Here is a 17875-nt window from a genome sequence, read left to right as displayed (position 1 = left end):
ATTTGAATTCTTATATACATGTGTAATCGATTAAAACATGTACAGTAATTTATGCTTTAAAAGTTCTGAATCTTTCTGGCTATTCCACATACATATGTATGCGTGTCTATTAACAGTTCCTATGCAGTCTATCATTCTGTGTTTATTCATAAAGGGAGTAGAAAACTGAACCTTAAACAGCTCCATGTAGGACCCAAGGTAATAGGAAGGACTACTCTAATAAGCCACAGGCTGGCTTCCACTTTTTACACTGGACATTTACTTACTTTACTTCTAACAATGAGCAGGCCTCAGGTTTGCCTAAATCCTGCATCACTGGTATTATTTTCTTGGTTAACACTAGATGTTAGATGAAAAGATGTCCGCATTTAGAGCAAATGGCATACAGAGTTTTGAAATTTAAGTTATAAAATTCTTACCTGAAAGGAAAGAAGGCAGGAAGAAAAGAGAGAAGGAAGGAAGAAGGGAGGGGGGAAGAGGGAGGAAGGGAAGAGGGAAGAAGAGAGAGAAGGAGGAAGGAACGAAGGAAGGAAGGAAAGAAGGAGGAGAAAGAGAAAGAGAGTGGGAGGGAGGGAAGAGGGAAGGAAGAAGTCAGTTATTTTAGCATGGGTCTCAGAAGGGCAAAAGCCTGGATACCCAGATATCCATATAGGTCAAAGAGCACCGATGGGCCATGAATGTAAAAAGATCATGGAGTAGGGGACCTGAACTGAAAAGCTAACTTACAAGGACTTGTGTTTTTCTCACTTCAGCACGCCCTTGTGAGCTCTACTGCCGACCCATAGATGGCCGGTTCTCAGAGAAAATGCTGGACGCGGTCATTGATGGTACCCCTTGCTTCGAAGGTGGCAACAGCAGAAATGTCTGTATTAATGGCATATGTAAGGTATTGGGTATGTTTCCTTCATCTATAACTTTATAAAATCTTGGCTTTTGTTAGTTTAGGAAGTTAGACACTCTCAGCTTTGCTTTCCTGGAATTCACTGGGGTCTGGGAGATGAGCCCACACATCTCAGAGTTCATTAGAGTCAGAGTTTTGACCTGAAGAGTGTTGTTCTTCTTGCTAATGTTTTCACATATAGATTTGTTGGTGATGATATTGTTTTAGGCATAGAGAAGAGTCAAATTGACGAGCTAAGTGAAAAGGGGCATTATTAGGAAAATGCAGCATAAATTATTTCAGGGATTTAACAAGAGCAGCAGCACTGATATTTTGAAATATTTCAAGTTATTAATATATGTAACTACTGCTGAGAACTGTAGTTATCTAGAAATTAATGTGATGATAACATTATTCTTTAGGCTGAAATTAGTTTGCATGTGTAGACAGGACATTTTTAGTTTGCCTATGAAGAGCAGTGTTTGGAACAAAATGTAAGGAGCTTTGGCTGTCACTACTGAAATCAATTAAATGGGCATAACAGAATAAAGAAGATTCTCGCAGTGGCTTTCCTCTGTCTGGGACAGTTAGGACCTTTCAGGACCAGGTTCATTGTGTGTGTGTGTGTGTGTGTGTGTGTGTGTGTGTGTACATATATACCACATTTTCTTGATCCATGGACCTGGAAAAATCATGTTAAGTGAAATAAGTCTCAGAGGAACAAAGGGTTCATGTTTTCTCTCATATGTGGGAGCTGGATCTAAAGTACAAACATGCAGGGCCACGTGCATGTATACAAAATCAAGCTGACTAAAGTATGGCATACAGAAACATGGATTCCCATGGTAGAACTACTACGAACAATTTACTATTTTTTTAAACTAACTCAATACCAGGAAGATAAAACAAGTTTTGTTTGAGAGGCAGGTGGAACTTAAAAGGAGAGAGGCAAACAAATGGAGAAAGGAATGGTAAGCAAATACAGTCATAATACTCAAAGTACATATATGAAAATAAAACTATGTAACTTGGTGGGTTGGGTGGGGTTGGGATAAATAGCAGAAGAATTCTGGAAGGAATGTTGTTGAGCTAGATGCAGTGAACATGTTGAACTGACATTCCGTTATACAGCTATTTAAAGGTAAGAAAAATAAAAAATTTTTTAAAAATTTTAGAAGCTGTAATTTCCCATTTTCTGTCTATAATACACTGTTTTAAAGCTCAAACAATGATGTCAATTAAATATATCGGATAGCTTATCTACGTTATCTTTCCAAGATCCTGACTATAGTTATTTTCAGCCTTTTTAATCTCCTTCATTTATTTGAGTGTCTGTATTAGCAGAAAGTCAAAGGTTACAGATATAAAAAGTAAGTCCTTACTTTCTGTGGGGAAGAAAACAAACCACCCGCCATCACTACAAAACAAGGTCAAATAGCCGGGAATCCTAGGTTCAATCCAGTCTCTTCAGATATGGAGACCAGATTGGCTGTCCAGCAGCAGAGAATCAGAGTTTGGTTAGAAATGCTAGCAAGGGGCCAGGAAGATGGGCTGGAGGCCTTCAGCCAGTTACTGATCACAAAGTCATCCTTTCACCCTCACACCCATCCCTCCCAACCTAACCCTTCCTTTTTCTAAATTTTGTGAGATATGCATTGGATTCTTGACTGCATCCTCCCCCACTGCTTTATTCATGTAACCCTCTCTCCTTGACTCCACCCCATCCCTTTCAAATATCCCTTTTATGGCATTTATTTTGTGGAACTTTGGCTTTGCCTTCCTAAGGAATTACACTATTTTAGTTCTCCTTTGAATCCAATATATTTCATTTACTACATTTGTATGCACTGCATACCACCCACTGTATTTACTTACATGTTTATAAACTAACTCCAGTTTCCACATATAAGAGAAAACATGCAACAGTTGTCTTTCTGGGCCTGACTTCACTTAGCATAATTTTTTCCAAGTCCTTCCATTTCTCTGCAAAAGATACAGTATTAATATTTCTAATGAATGAGTAAAACTCCATTGTGTATATGTACCAAAGATGTACCACATTCATCTGTTGAGGGACATCTGGCTTGATTTAGTACTTTGACTATGGTGATTAGTGCTACAGTAAACATGGTTGTATTAGTGGCTTTATTCCTAGACTTTCTATTAAAAATATTAAATTCAGTCTTTATTGTGCTGTGCACAGAAGATGGAGTGCATACAGTAAAATGGGTGAGGTCTCAAAAGAATCCATGTAATTAAATTGAATAGCACATTGGGAGCTTGTGTGTCTCTACCTCTTCCAACCCTGGACCCTCAATTACCTGGGCTAATATTACTGTAGAAATAGGATCACTCATTCAGGAAGAAAAGACTAGACTCCAGAGATTCATAGTCCAGGATTTTCCTTCATCTTTGTAATCTGTTTCTCTCTTGATAAAAATTAAAGAACTCCTTATAATTAATATGTCTCAGAATAAGTTTCCATGACTTGCTCCAAATCAGTGGAAGAATTAAGGTCAGCGGAAATATGATTCAAAAGGTCAGCTTATTAGAGGATGTTCAAGCTTGACATAAACATATCACTTGTGTGAAAGCTTGGCATTTTATTGCAAGCCACTACAAGCATTTATCTTAAGACATTTCTGTTTTCATTGTGATTATATAATTAAGTCATTTTAGCAAGTTTTTCACCAACTGAGGAAAATTGGAGATGGTAAGCCTGTGGAATTAAGAAATTTTATGTCAGTAGGCATTGATTCTCTGCTTAGATGGCTGGAATATTAGGTTAAATCCATTTTCCTTTCAGTAGATTTCAGGTGTCTTTTGAACTAGAAAGCAAGCCACTGAAGTATTTAACTAAAGCTAACATGCATTTCATAACTTTCAATGTTAAGTGTCAAGATTCTTTGGCATCTGTTACAGGAAGTCCTATGTTTCAACACACTGAATTTTTTTTCAAGCTGGGGATTTAAGAATGGGAAGTAATTATCCAGACAGACAAGAGAAAAGAGAAAGTTCAGAGGAAGATGATTCAGGAGGCCCCACAGACAGAACACTGGGAATGGATTCGGTCCATAGCATAGGAACAAATTTAGTTTGGGTTCAGAGAAGCAATACCAGGTTTTCACTATAGTTGAAGAGAAGGAGGTCAGGATGACTGGGATGTAGCTGCATGTGAAGTGCTCTGGAGATGGGATTATAGAAAACTCTAAAGGGTCTGATGGTAGGTCCTTGCTAGGACCCTTATCAGCTCACCATTAAACAGGTTTCCTCCAGTGGTTGCTGGCTTATCCACTGTCTTAAGACAGACACTCAGAAGCGTAACTTCAGGGAGGTAGGTACAGACACCAGATAACCAAATCACAGGTACAGTAGTCATATCATCCCTGGAAATTCTCAGTAGAGAAGGGAGTGTGAGGGTTGTATAAGTGAAGAGAGTTGATGTGTCACCAACTCCAGTTCAAAAGCATTTGTGTCATTAGGTTTTTTGAAATTCCGCCACTGACCCAAGGAAAAGTGAAGACCTCACTCACTGTGTCTTTCTTCCTTCTCACAAAGTATATTCACCTCTCCATTTCTGCTTCCTATTTATATACTTAACCATACTGGATTATAACAAATTTATCTCTAGCAGACATACACAGACTTGTTTTTCTTGTTATTAATCCTGCAACTATAAAATATAGCAACTACTCTTGGCATTTCCATTATATTTGGTACTATAACAATCTAGAAAGGATTTAAAAGTAAGGAGGTTGTCAGGTGCCCATGGCTCACACCTATAAGCCTAGCTACTCAGGAAGCTGAGATCCGAGGATCATGGTTCAAAGCCAGACCAACCTGAGCAGAAAATATTGAGACTTATCTCCAATTAACCATCAAAAAAGTCAGAAGTGGAGCAGTGACTCAAGTAGTAGAGCACTAACTTGAGCACAGAAGCTCAGAGACAGCACCCAGGACCCAGGACTAGCTCACACACACAAAATTAAAGTAAGGAAGATTGTGTGTAGATATTTGCAAATGCTGTACCATTTCATGTAAGGGATTTGATTATCTCATTTCACCTGGAACCATTTCCCTGTGGCTATCGAGAGATGACTGTTTCCTTAACCACCGGCAAGTGCTTTGTTCTTTTATTTTATTCTTTTGGTTTATTCTTCTGGTCTCCACAAGACAGGGAACAAATGTTCATCCTAGTGGCCTTGCTTGTGAAAGAAGGAAGGAGTCACAGGTTGAAGTAGACATGGCCACTCCTCCCTACGTCATTCATCCAGATGCTGTCTTCCACACAGGTGGTGGGCTGCGACTATGAGATCGGTTCCAATGCCACAGAGGACCGCTGTGGGGTGTGCCTCGGAGATGGTTCTGCCTGCCAGACTGTGAGGAAGATGTTTAAACAGAAAGAAGGATCTGGTAATAAACAAATAATTGAAGTTGCAAGAGACTTAAAAGGATGGGCCAGAAAAATAATTGATTCCTAGTTGTTGTTTAAAAAAAACAGACAGCCTGTTTTCAGAGAATTCAAAGTGGAATTTAATTCTCATGAGGAATGAGTCAGTTCCATGGAAGTTTCAGGAGAGAGGCTGATCACTAAGCAACTACAAGAGGTATCATATTAATGTAGAATCTGAAATGATACAGTGTGATCCCTATGAGGGCTTCCTCATTGTATAGAGACATCACAAGAGCTTTTTTGGCTAAAGAAAAAGGGGTTGCAACAGATCAAGAGTGGGAAAGAGAAGAGGCTAAAAGCTGGTTTCAAAGGATGCAGATAAAGGGCAGGTACGTAAGGGGAGTAGAGCATCCAACATTGCGCTTGAAGGCAGGAAGACTGAAGGCACCTTTCAGGACAAAGAAGAAGAAAGACAGAATTGCTTCAATGCTCCCTTATTTATTTCTCCATGCCATAGGATCCCACCCAATAGTGCTTTATGACCTAACGCCCCCCTTTTGCCCGTGCTTTCTTAGTTTTTTCTTATCATTACCCCTTGTGCAGATTTGGGCTATTTGGAATTCTAACAGGGAAGAGAGTCTGGCCTTGCTCCAAATGCAGACTTGTCTTCAGTTAAGATCATTTATAAGGCTTCTTTAAATCAGGAATGAGTATAGATGGTGGGGCCTAGGGGTGTGAAGAGAGCTCAGGGTATCTTAATTTGGGATTCCCCACATTAGCCTGAAATGAGAGTTCAGGAATGTGTAATTATTTGGTAGACAGAAGCTCCTGAGAAGCACTGTTAGGCTCCAGAGGTTTAGGGCTCCAATATTTTGTTCCAGAAGCATTTAGAGACAAGAATTCACCATCACCAGCTCTCTTCTCTCTCCCAATCCTTCCTTTTTATCAGTTTCTAGAAAGATGGTTGTGGTTGCTCATCATGCAAATACAAGATTCTCACTCTTGCAGCTTTCCTTTGAAACATTTGAAGCTAAAATATTCCACATGGAAAAGAATAATTCAACATTTCAAATTATTTCCAGATATGAGCACTGAGGCTTGAACCCAGGGCCTCTTGTTCTTGCTGGGCGTTTTTTTTTTTTTTTTTGGCTCATAGCTGGCATTTGTATTAAAAGACAAGCTGGAAACTACAGGTAAATTGCCCAGAGTTAATACATAACCTCTTGATGAGCAAATTTTTCTTGGAAGTGATAGACTACAGGCAAAATATACCAGTGGGTCAAGTCTTCTCTGTGAATGGAAAAGAAGTTAGTTAAGGTGTGAATTAACTTGCTTATGGTGTGAATTAGCCCAATTAGTCCATGGCATCTCTTAAGATAATGTCTCAGAAATTAAATGAATCTTCTGCCTCATCCTCAAAGATGTTAAATTCACTCAGGACTGTGAAAGTGATGGGCCTCTGTCTCTATGTAGCCTCCATGGCCCCAGAGATGCCTCCTTTGATATCAAGATTGTTTTCCTCCTCCTCCTCTCAATAGTGGCACATGTTGAATGTTTACTCTGGGAGAAAAGCAAAAGAAGTTAACTTGGCTGGATGACTATATCCTTTATTCTCTTAATACCTTGAAGCTATCCTTGCCAATCTTCTTTTCAATGTATACCCTATTTTGAGGCAGAATGTATACTTACTGAAAGTTTTATTTTTATTTGCTTGTTTTTTGTTATTTTCTCTTTTTTTCTTTTTACTGGCATAAGAAGGAATTTCCTGAGTAGAATTCTGGGGCTTAGCAAATAGGAGAGAAAAGCTGAGCACTGGTGGCTTACACCTATCATCCTAGCTACTAAGGAGGCTGAGATCTAAGGATTGTAGTTCAAAGACAATGCAGGCAGGAGGGTCCCTGAGACTTATCTCCAATTAACTACCAAAATCTGGAAGTGGAACTGTCACTAAAGTGGTAGAGTGCTAGCCTTGAGCAAAAGCTCAGGGGTAGTGCCCTGGCCCAGAGCTCAAGACTCAGGACTGGCAAAAATAAAAAAGGAAGAGAGTTGACAAATGGGAGTTCATCAATCTAAAAAGTTTCTGAATAGTAAAGGACATAGATAAAAAGTTAAGTTTAAACAAAGGAGGAGGCAACAATGCTCAATATGAAATGTACTTATTACCTTGTTCATATAACTGTAACCCCTCTGTACAGCATTTTAACAATAAAAAACCATACAAAAAAAGGTAAGTTAAAAAGACATTCTGAAGAATGGGAGAAAATCTTTAGAGCAGCTTTATGTTGGGCAATGCTTAATATCTAGAATATACAAGGAGTTCAAGAAAAAGATTAATAACTTCCAAAGAATCAATAACTCAATACATTGGCAAATAAGAAGAAATAAGAGAAAATAATAAAATTAATAAATGGCTAAATAGAGACTTCTGAAAAGTAGAAGTATAAATGGCCAATATACATATAAATACTCAACACCTCTGCCCATAAAGGAAATAAAAGTTCTATTTTAAATTTAATGCGCTTCTCTTTCAATCCACCCATGATAAATATTTACAACTTGTAATTTTCTCTCTCACATGTAAACATAAAAGTGAACCTTTTTTTCCTCAATTTTCTTGTTCTTCAAAGCAAAGAGTAGGTTGGTAGGCACAATATTTAATATCATTTTATTTCCCAGCATGAGTCCTGCCATAAGGCTTGCAACCTTCTAAGTCAGAAAATGTTTTCAGATAGCAATACCTCAAAGGTATTTTTAAATTGCGTGTTCTTTAATTGAGTGAGATAGATATTTTTCCTGAGTTCTATATTTGTGGCAGCTGTTTTGACCAAAGCATATGAGAGCCAAATAAAATTTAGTTGAATGCTAAAAAGACTTACCTTTGGTACCTCTGGATAGGTGCTGTCATGTTTAAAGACTGAAGCTGAGATTATGGACTGGTTGGAGTTTCTGAGCAAGTCATTCTTGTTGGCAAAACCTGATTTTGACTTTCAGGATCTGTACTGCTTGGTGACAGGAAAAATGGAACTTTTAGAGATGAGAGATGAGATTTGAGTTAGTAGGACTTCTGCATAGCAATGGCAAACACCCGAAAGAAATCAGTGTAAGATTATGTCTTTGCTCAATTGTTTCTCTGTGAAAATTGAATGAGTTGGAAAAGGTTACTTACCTCCTAACCACCAGAATTCAGGGAAAGAAGAGGGACAAGGGACAAGGGGCATGATTCCAGGGCAAACCCCCAAGGACTTACTTCTAGCAGCCCACTTATACTTTTCACCACATACCAAAAGTGCTGTATAGTATGAGTCACTAAAGGGGTCCACCTACTGATTAGGTCCCAGCTGTTAGGATCCAGTTACTTCTCCAAAACAACCAAGTCCCCCCATACACGAGCCTGTGAGGACGTTTCATATTCCAAAGCTTAACAAGTGTCTTTCTTATAAGAAAAAAATGAACGCATTTCCAGTAGGAAATAAAGACCATATTTTGTGTGAAAAACATTAAAGGAATAAAAGAATGATTAGCTTGTGGAGAGCAAAATTTTAAACTAGATATGGTATGTATAATCCTAACACTTGGGAGGTTGAGACAGGAGGATCAAGAATTTGAGGCCAGCCTTGATCGTCTTCTTGAGGCAAGAAAACAATCTCAAAGAGGAGGAGGAGGAGGAGGAGGGTATTAATAAGGATGAAGAAGGGGATGAGTGGGAGGAAGAAGAGGAGATAGTAAAATCTCCAGCTGTTATTGTTAAACTGTTTCTCCTGCTAATTCTGACAATTGTTGTTCTTTGTGTTTTAAGCTTTTATGGTTTGCACCATTTATGCTAAAACAAGAGTTAAATTAATTCATAATTCACAAACATTGAATTTCACTAAAATATGTCCAATTGAATCTGGGCATGTGCACATTCCTATGATCCCATCTCTTCAAGACACTGAGTGAGGTAGGTAGTCTTGGAGGTAGTGCAGTACTTGGAGGCCAGCTTGAGCAACAAAAGCAGCATAGTAAGACCCTGTCTCAAAAGAAAAAGGAAGAAGGAAAAAGAATAAAGACATGGAGAAAGAAAAGAGAGACAAAGAGAAAGAAAACAACAACAAAACTTATCATTGTAATAGCAGCCCATGGGAGATGGAGGCAAGATGATCACCCTTCAAGGTCAGCCTAACTACAAGTGAGACAGTCTCAAAAACCACCACATAAAAACAAAACAAACAACCCCACGCCACAATGTGTGTCAAATTGTATAGGTTTGGACCGTGCTAAGTCTTGTTTATTGGGCTGCAATATGTACCTCAGTGGTAGAGAGCACTTACCTAGCAGGCATTAAGCCATGGGTTCTATCCCTAGCACTGCTAAATTAATTAGTTAATTAAAAATGGAAAAGAAAAGATTAAAACTTCTGAGTAGCAGAGCCCAAAAGAGACAAAATTGCTTCAATGCTCCCTCAAAAGACATCATTCTAGTCTCCATACTTTGCAGATGACATTCAAAGGAACCCAATGAATCCATGACAGTTACAGAACTAGTTCCTGGCAATACTGAAAGCATAGTTCAAGTCTGATTCTTCTGCCCAGAGCTTCTTTCAGAAGGCCACTCAAAGTCCAATCTATGAAGCCTTGTTTTTCACAAGTATTCATACCATAAGAGCATAAAATTTCTCGCATACAACCTGACAGACACAAGCCTTAAGTGTTAATTCATTTTCACCAGTTTGCCTCCGACAGTGACAAGCCGTAAGCAAGGCCATGACTGTAGCCAGAGCTGATCGTTGCTGTAAAATGGATATCCACACATGCTTTTTTCCCCAGAAGGCTAGATGAGAACAGAGGAAAACAAATTACAAATTCATATTGTAGCAAATCACAAAGGGGGAAAACAAAGGGAGAAAACATCCTTTTAAATGAATAGACTTTTCCAACTATCCAAAGGCTGTGCTCAGAATTGAGTTTCTCATCATGGACTCTATTCAAGCAAGCCAGGTGGCAATCAACCCAAGGTTCTCCCCAGAATTTTCTTAATAAATGTATGCCAGGATTGAATTCCCTCTAAGAATCCGTTTTCAATCCATTGGTGATGGGGAGGAGGAAAAATATGCATCCGGTACAATGCTTAGAAAAACTAACCATAGCAACAGCAAATTAGGGAGGGAGAATGGTATCAGGAAGCAAGCTGGGAGCTCTAACCTTTCTAACTGTTAACATAAAATCACAGGAACAAAAATTCTGGATCAACCGCACATACTTCAGAGTCTCATGTGGTTTTGTTTCCCCTCTCCTCACAAAACTGTTCACACACTGAGTTAGGAAGTTCCTGAGAACTCTGCCCTCAACCAAATCTCTTTTTAGATTTCCCCTAATTAAGAGCATTTGCCAATCCCAGTGACCATCATGGACATCTAAAGGATGAGATGCAGTCATGGCTCAGAAACTGTGCTCAGCTGAGAAGCTAGAGGACCTTTCTTCATTTGTCTCTTCTGTTCTTAGGTTACGTCGACATTGGGCTCATTCCCAAAGGAGCAAGAGACATCAGGATAATGGAAATCAAGGCAGCTGGAAACTTCCTGGCCATCAGAAGTGAAGACCCAGAAAAACATTATCTCAATGGCGGATTTATCATCCAATGGAATGGGAACTATAAGCTGGCAGGGACGGTCTTCCAGTATGACAGGAAAGGAGACCTGGAGAAACTGATGGCCCCCGGCCCCACCAATGAGTCAGTTTGGATCCAGGTAATGGCTAAAGAAAGGACATGAGAGAAAAATACCCTACTTTGAATCTTCCTCATTTCCACTTCAAGGCATTTTCTCAGAGATATTCAGTAAGAATCATGAAAACTTCTTTCAGCAAAGAATAGGAATGGAGTGAGATATTGCTCTTGTTTACCATTAATTGTCCAGAAACAGTTGAAACTCCTGAAACAAAATGCCAAAGCCTCCAAAACCACCCATTGGGAGGTTTGAGTTTCATTTCCAGACTCATTTATTTCACGGTCATGATTCCTCAGGTGTACAAAGAGTTCACTCAGCCAATTGTCAGTGTGGTATGTTTTCCAGTAGCTTCCCAGCAGTGGAGATAAACTAACATGCCTCCCCTCCATAATTATCCTCAGCAAAGGGGATTTGCCTTTGTAAAACCCCTCGGAAGGAAGATTTAGGGTACAGTATGTGCTTTTCAAAGGCACAAGGGCATTGTCATTCACATTAGGCATAGAACTTCAGAAAAGGATGGAATAGTTATATTTTGGTAGACATAAGATGAGTTGGGAAAGACAGGTAGCAGGAGTCACATACACCTGCATTCAAAATCAGAGCAAGGTTATTTCAGGGCCGGAGGTCAGAGTGCTCATGGAAGCTGGTGGGGGAGGGGAGGTCAGGACAAAGGCAGCAGCTATGGTCTATAAATATCGTTAGACAGGAGGAAGCAGCCAACCACCATCTCTACACTTGCAACGAATCCATTTTAAACACTGGAAAGTAGATGGCCTATAGGAGAAGGAAGATAATGGAAGATCCCAGGAATGGCACCCTTTAGCTACAACTCAAGACCATTTTTATATCAGAACTACTATGTGTGAAAGAAACTAACAGCTTGAGAACTAGAGAAAGGTTATCGTAAGACAACAACAAACGTGAAGTAAGTTAATGTTGATTGTGAACCTCATGTCACATTCCAATCACTTTATGTACTTACTCCTTTAGCTCTCACAAGCACCCCAATAGAAAAGTCTTCTTTATCCTCATTCTGTCCATGGTAAAACAAGTGCACATACCTGTATTCAAAGAGGTAGTGCAGAAAGGACCAGAATGTCCTGCCTGCTAGTTGTTAGAAAGGACACACTCTTTGCCAGCCCCTCAGAGAAATATTCATATAACTTGACCTCCCTATTTATAGGAATGGAAATTCACATGGGAAATAAGCCAAGCAATAACACCGCAGCTATATGGAGAGATAGGAGGGCTGGGAATGTGGCTTAGTAAGGCTGGGAATGTGGTTTCATGGTAGAATGCATGCCTAGCTATGCATTAAACCCTGGATTCAAGTCCTCATTACCACACAAAGAACAAATAATGTGTGTGGGGTGGGGTGTGGTGTGTGTGTGTGTGTGTGTGTGTGTGTGTGTGTGTGTGTGTGTGTGTGTGTGTGGCTTGAACTTGGGATCTGGGCTCTGTCCCTGAACTTCTTTGTGCTCAAGGCTAGTGCTCTACGTGAGCCACAGCACCACTTACAGTTTTTGAGCAGTTAATTGGACTGGCTTTGAACCATGAGTCTCAGATCTTGGCCTCCTGAGTAATGAGGATTACAGGTGTGAGCCACCAGTGCCTGGTCCAAATCAATTTTTTAAAAACCTCTCACAGACTTTCCTCCTGGCTGGCTTCAACCCACAGTCCTGAGATTTTACACCTCCTGAGTAGTGAGAGAGATAGAAGCATAAATTTAGACAGATGCTGATGCACCTAATGGTATTTATTCTGATGAATGCTCCTCAAATCATTTTAGATGATAAGTATGATATCATGCCTATGACACAATGAGTATGGTTTAACCTAAACCCATGACAGATGTGGACATGACCCCTCTCTTGCTTTCTTAGCTGTTATTCCAGGTAACAAACCCTGGCATCAAATATGAATACACAATCCGAAAAGATGGCCTCGACAATGATGTGGAGAAGTTGATGTACTTCTGGCAGTTCGGCCGCTGGACAGAATGCAGTGTTACCTGTGGGACAGGTGAGAACCACCTGTAGTTACCATACCAGCGCAGAGTGGGCGAGTGGTTTACTCCCTGTGCCTACGGATGTATGGTGTCTCACAGAGATGGCCTGGGAGTGTGGCTTAAGGGGAAAGGCATTTCTGCTTGCATCTCATTGGTTGGCCTTAGTCACTGGGGCACCATTGCATAGCAAAGAGTCTGGGGATGATGGAGGAGCTTGAAGAAATTTGGCTAATGCAGGCTGGCTCTGTGCAGTGCTGGATGACCTTTCCCAAGGCCTGTGAAGTGGAGATCAGGCCTAGTGGGTGCTGAAGGCATTCACTCACATGAGGGACTTTAACAATAATTGTATGTGGAGGCTTCTGCCTCTGTTCTTCCCTTTGACCAGGCTTGATTCTGTTTCATCTCCTGTCTGCAAAACTAAGCAGAGAGTGGAGAACTAGAATGTGTGGCTCAGCAAAAGAAGAAAAGTGAAGGATGAACAGGCCAGACGCTCAGCCGCTCCTCTGGGGGTTCCCTCTCCCTTGCATGAGCTTCTCCACCTCAGGAGAGAGTCCTGGACAAAGTCCAGTGACCTTGGTAAACCATTTTTATATCGTTAGCTTCCTTTGTCCCCCAATTCAGCAAAGAAAACAAAGTTTTGCTTGTAGAATTCCTCCAACTAAAATATCCATTTTAAAACATGACTGGGAGCTAGGTGCCAGTGGCTCAAGCCTACTACTCAATCCTAGCTACTCAGGGGCTGAGATCTGAGGGTCCCAGTTCAAAGCCAGCCCAGGCAGGAATGTCTGTAGGACTCTTGTCTTCAATTAACTAACACAAAAGTGGAAGTGGCACTGTGGCTCAAGTGGTAGAGTGCTCGCTTTGAGCTGAAGAGCTCAGGGACAGTGCTCAGGCCTAGAGTTCAAGTCCCACAACTGACAAAAAACCCAAAAATGTGACTGGGCACGTTTCAGGGGGTAGAGCACCAGCCAATGAATGAAAATGTCTGGTACTGAGTTTGAGTCTGTACCTTAGGAAAAGACAATGCTAAACTCCTAGAAATCTATCTAGGTCAAAGGTGTACACACTCTGGTTGTAAGTGGCATTGAATGGAGAGTTGGCCCTGTGATTCCTAGCCATGCTAGCCAGGAATGTACAGCCTCCCCACCCCTTAGCCTGGTCCATTGCCAGAAGGTCTGGGCTCCCAGAGAAGCAAAGGTAAAAACTTCCCTGAAAAGCAGTTATGAGGAAAATGAAGTCATTGTGAATGTAGTTAAAATAGTGTTTTCCATTGATGACCCCACCCTTTTTTCTCATCTTGAAGCAAAGTGCATATTTAGGGTTAAGTCAAGTTGAAGGTGCAATCCAGGAGTGAAGATACTTAAGCAATGCTAACTAGGCAGGGACTCCTCACAGAAACCAGGAAGCATTTCCTCACCTTTTCTATTTGAAGATAGGATCAACTCTGTGATCATGTGTAAAATGCAAGAACACTGTACTAAAGATATTCGTAGCTGGGTCTCGAAAGAGAGACTGAACATCATTAACCAATGTGAATGATGCATTTGGTTTTGTTACAGCCTGGGTAAATGTTTTTCTGCTTATTAGTCCTGAATGGGAATGAATAATTGGAGGGTTGGCATTAGCTCCTCAACCTCACCCTGTTGGAGTTGGAGTGAGTTCTCTTGCACTGGCAGAGAAAAGGACAGCAAGCCTACTTTAATACTTCCAAACATAAAGGATGAATACATGCTAATATTTACTCAGGACACACATTGCTAAATATAAAGATGGAAGATTGCTTAGCACATAATATAGAAAACTTCCTACATTATTATAAAAGTAAGTTTTATCTAAACACTTTTAAAAAATGAGAAAGAGCCAGGTGCTGGTGGCTCCCGCCTGTAATCCTAGCTACTCAGGAGGCTGAGACCTGAGGATCACATTTCAAAGCCAGCTTGCTCAGGAAAGTTTGTGAGACTCTTATCTCCAGTTAACCACCAAAACACTGGAAGTGGTACTGTGACTCAAGTGGTAGAGCACTCGCTTTGAGCTGAAGAGCTCAGAGACAGTGCCCAAGCCCCACAACTGACAAAAGAGAGACAGAGAGACAGAGAGACAGAGAGAGAGAAAATTGGTACCTTTACACATGCACTTTGATAGGTTCCTTATTTTTTCAATGTGCTTTTAAAAAAATTAATAGATGTACATGTTTTCTCCTACTTAGAATAGTTTTCTAATTCTCCCACCCCACCCCGCCTCATGCTGGGATAACAGGAATGTACCACCATGTCTATTATGATGGTACAAAAATATGCCAATTCAACCATTCTGTTTGTTTCTTTTCTTCAGTGCTGGGGCTCGAACCCAGGGCCTCACACATGCTAGGCAAACACTCTATCACTGAGCTACATCCCCAGCACCATACATGTCTATAGCCACAGGCGTTTTATAATACTTAAGCATTCAGCCATTATATAAGTTGTATCATAATAAAGCATTATTCTTGCTTTGTTTACCCAATATTATGCTTTTAGGACAAACCTACACTGATAAAAGTAGCTCTAATATCAGGTGCCAGTGGCTCACATGTGTAATCATAGCTACTCAGGTGGTTGATTTCTGAGGATCACAGTTCAAAGCCAACTTGGGAAGGAAAGTCCATGAGATGCATATCTCCAATTAACCACCAAAAAACCTCCAAAAAAAACCCTCAAAAAAAAACAGGAGTGGAGTGAGGCTGTGGTTTAAGTGTTAGAACACTAGCTTTGAGAATAAAAGCTCAGGGATAGTGTGTAGGCTCTGAGCTCAACCACAGGATTGGCACACAAAAGAAAGTAGCACTAATACATTCATTTTAAGGATTGCATACTATTACCTTATATGAATATATCACAATTTATCTATACATTCTGTCCTTTTTGAGTTATAAACATTTCTGCATGAAATTTTGAAAATTGAATGAATTTTAATTTTGTTTATAATGGTGTCATAGTAACACAATTATTAAGCTTCCTTAGCAGTCTACCTACAATAGAATTGCTGGGTCAAATAGTCTGTACATATTGTATAAATGAATCTAGGAACTCCTGGGGATGCTGTGGAATATTTTAAATATCTGGAGGGGGCAGCGGGAGGGTAACATCTTGGGGATATGGGCTAGTGGCTCAGTGTACTTCATAGTTTCAAGAGTAGGCCCATCACATTCTACTTTGTGATACTGAGTTTTCAATGGCAGTTACTATTTAAAAATTAAATGCTACCTGAAAAATCAGTGCAGAACGGGAAATACATTAGCTTCTCATCTCATTCCAAAGCTTGGAAAGTTTGGTAAGTTTGGTTTCCAGTAGCTACACATATTTCACTAATAAGTTAGTTTAAAATGGAATTAAAACAGTAGCTTGTCTTTAATTTCTGTCTTTATTTCTTTTTTCCAGATTTGCTACTAAGTTGTTAAGCCATGAGTGCTTATTAACTTAGGATCAAACTGTTTAATAAATGGAACAGTAAAATACTTTTGTGAGATGACTTATTTGGTCTAGAGACACTATGAAAATTAGAAACAACTTCAGGTTACTTTAAACAAAAAAATCATAATCCTGTGCACTGTCTTTAACTTTGTTTACATTGTCTTCTTTTTATTAAGCTGAACCCATGATAAATAGAACTCTTAAATTTTAATGTAATGAACTTTAAAATCAAAATTTCTTTTTGCTGGGGCTGGGAAGGTGGCTCAGTGGTAGAGCGCTTGCCTTGCATGCTCGAGGCCCTGGGTTCGATTCCTCAGCACCATATAAGCAAAAAGAAAAAAGCCGGAAGTGGTGCTGTGGCTCAAGTGGTAGAGCGCTAGCCTTGAGCTGAAAAGCTGAGGGACAGCGCCCAGGCCCAGAGTTCAGGCCCCACGACCGGACCCAAAAAAAAAAAAAAATTCTTTTTGTTTTTTGTTTTTGATATTTGTCTTAATGTTGACAAAAAATTCTTATGGCTAGTGTATAAAGGTAGGACTTGTGTTTTCTTCTAAAAGTGATAAAATTTTTAGTTTCACATAGGACGTTTAGGCCACTGAAATTTACTGTTGTGTGTGGTGTAATATATTATGATCATTCATCATTCTTTTATGAATATTCAGTTATTCCAACCATACCAATGACTAGGACAGCCCCTCTTCATTAGCACGTACCTAATTTGTGTATAGGTATGGAGCTGTTCTAGACTTTTCTTTTGTGGTGTTGATGATATATCCAATGCTGGTTATTTTAGGTATAATAAGTACTGATATTTATTTCACAGTAATATAAAAGCTGCTTCTTGCAGCGTTAGTGTTGCAGCATCCTAGTCAAAATTTCCTGTATCCTGGAAAAGTCCTAGCAATGGCATCATTGTTTAAAAAAACAGCTCATTTCTTCTGAACATGACCTTTGCTCAGTTTGGCATTTGAGGGCCTGTTGGTCTTACAGTACCCAATGGAAAAGGGAGAAGACTTTCCCCTTCCCTGCCCTGCCCTGGGATTCAGCTTTCCCTCTACCCCATTTGGCTGAATTCTCTCCAGAGATTAGTCATGATCCCTTTGTTCCAAGAATGTCATGTTCTGATAGGAAGGAGCAAATACTGAAAACTCCATGACCATAAATATTCCTGCGGATAGTTCAGATTGTTCTTTAAAGCTGACATTTAAAATAGGTTGCTTAATTGGAAAAAGCCCAAAGCAACAGTTGTATTTTCTGAAACTACTAGATACAGAGTTTACATAAAGCTGAGTGTAAGCATGTGTGAGATAGGTACAGTTAGCCCTGACCAACTGTGAGAATGTAAATAGGCCAACATATTCTATGCTACCCTTGATGGATGACCATATAGGATAGAATCCCCTTCTTGGAAAATCAGAATAAAGTACTTCCCTGACTTTCTCAA

General features: G+C 39.9%; 1 protein-coding gene across 1 annotated transcript in view; it reads left to right on the top strand.

The window, feature by feature from the left end:
* Positions 1–17875, top strand: part of Adamts12 (ADAM metallopeptidase with thrombospondin type 1 motif 12) — a 237724-nt gene that overhangs the window by 159183 nt on the left and 60666 nt on the right. Inside the window, exons 13-16 of the mRNA XM_042690638.1 lie at positions 753–886; positions 5173–5293; positions 10754–10998; positions 12861–12999. Of these exons, the coding sequence (XP_042546572.1) occupies positions 753–886; positions 5173–5293; positions 10754–10998; positions 12861–12999 (639 nt within the window). The remainder of the gene's footprint in view (positions 1–752; positions 887–5172; positions 5294–10753; positions 10999–12860; positions 13000–17875) is intronic.

This window comes from Dipodomys spectabilis, unplaced genomic scaffold (genome assembly GCF_019054845.1).
Source record: "Dipodomys spectabilis isolate Male_0828 unplaced genomic scaffold, ASM1905484v1 ptg000138l, whole genome shotgun sequence".
Classification (NCBI taxonomy): domain Eukaryota; kingdom Metazoa; phylum Chordata; class Mammalia; order Rodentia; family Heteromyidae; genus Dipodomys; species Dipodomys spectabilis.
The sequence above is the reverse complement of the archived record's forward strand: the minus strand, read 5'-3'. Positions and strand labels throughout refer to the sequence as shown.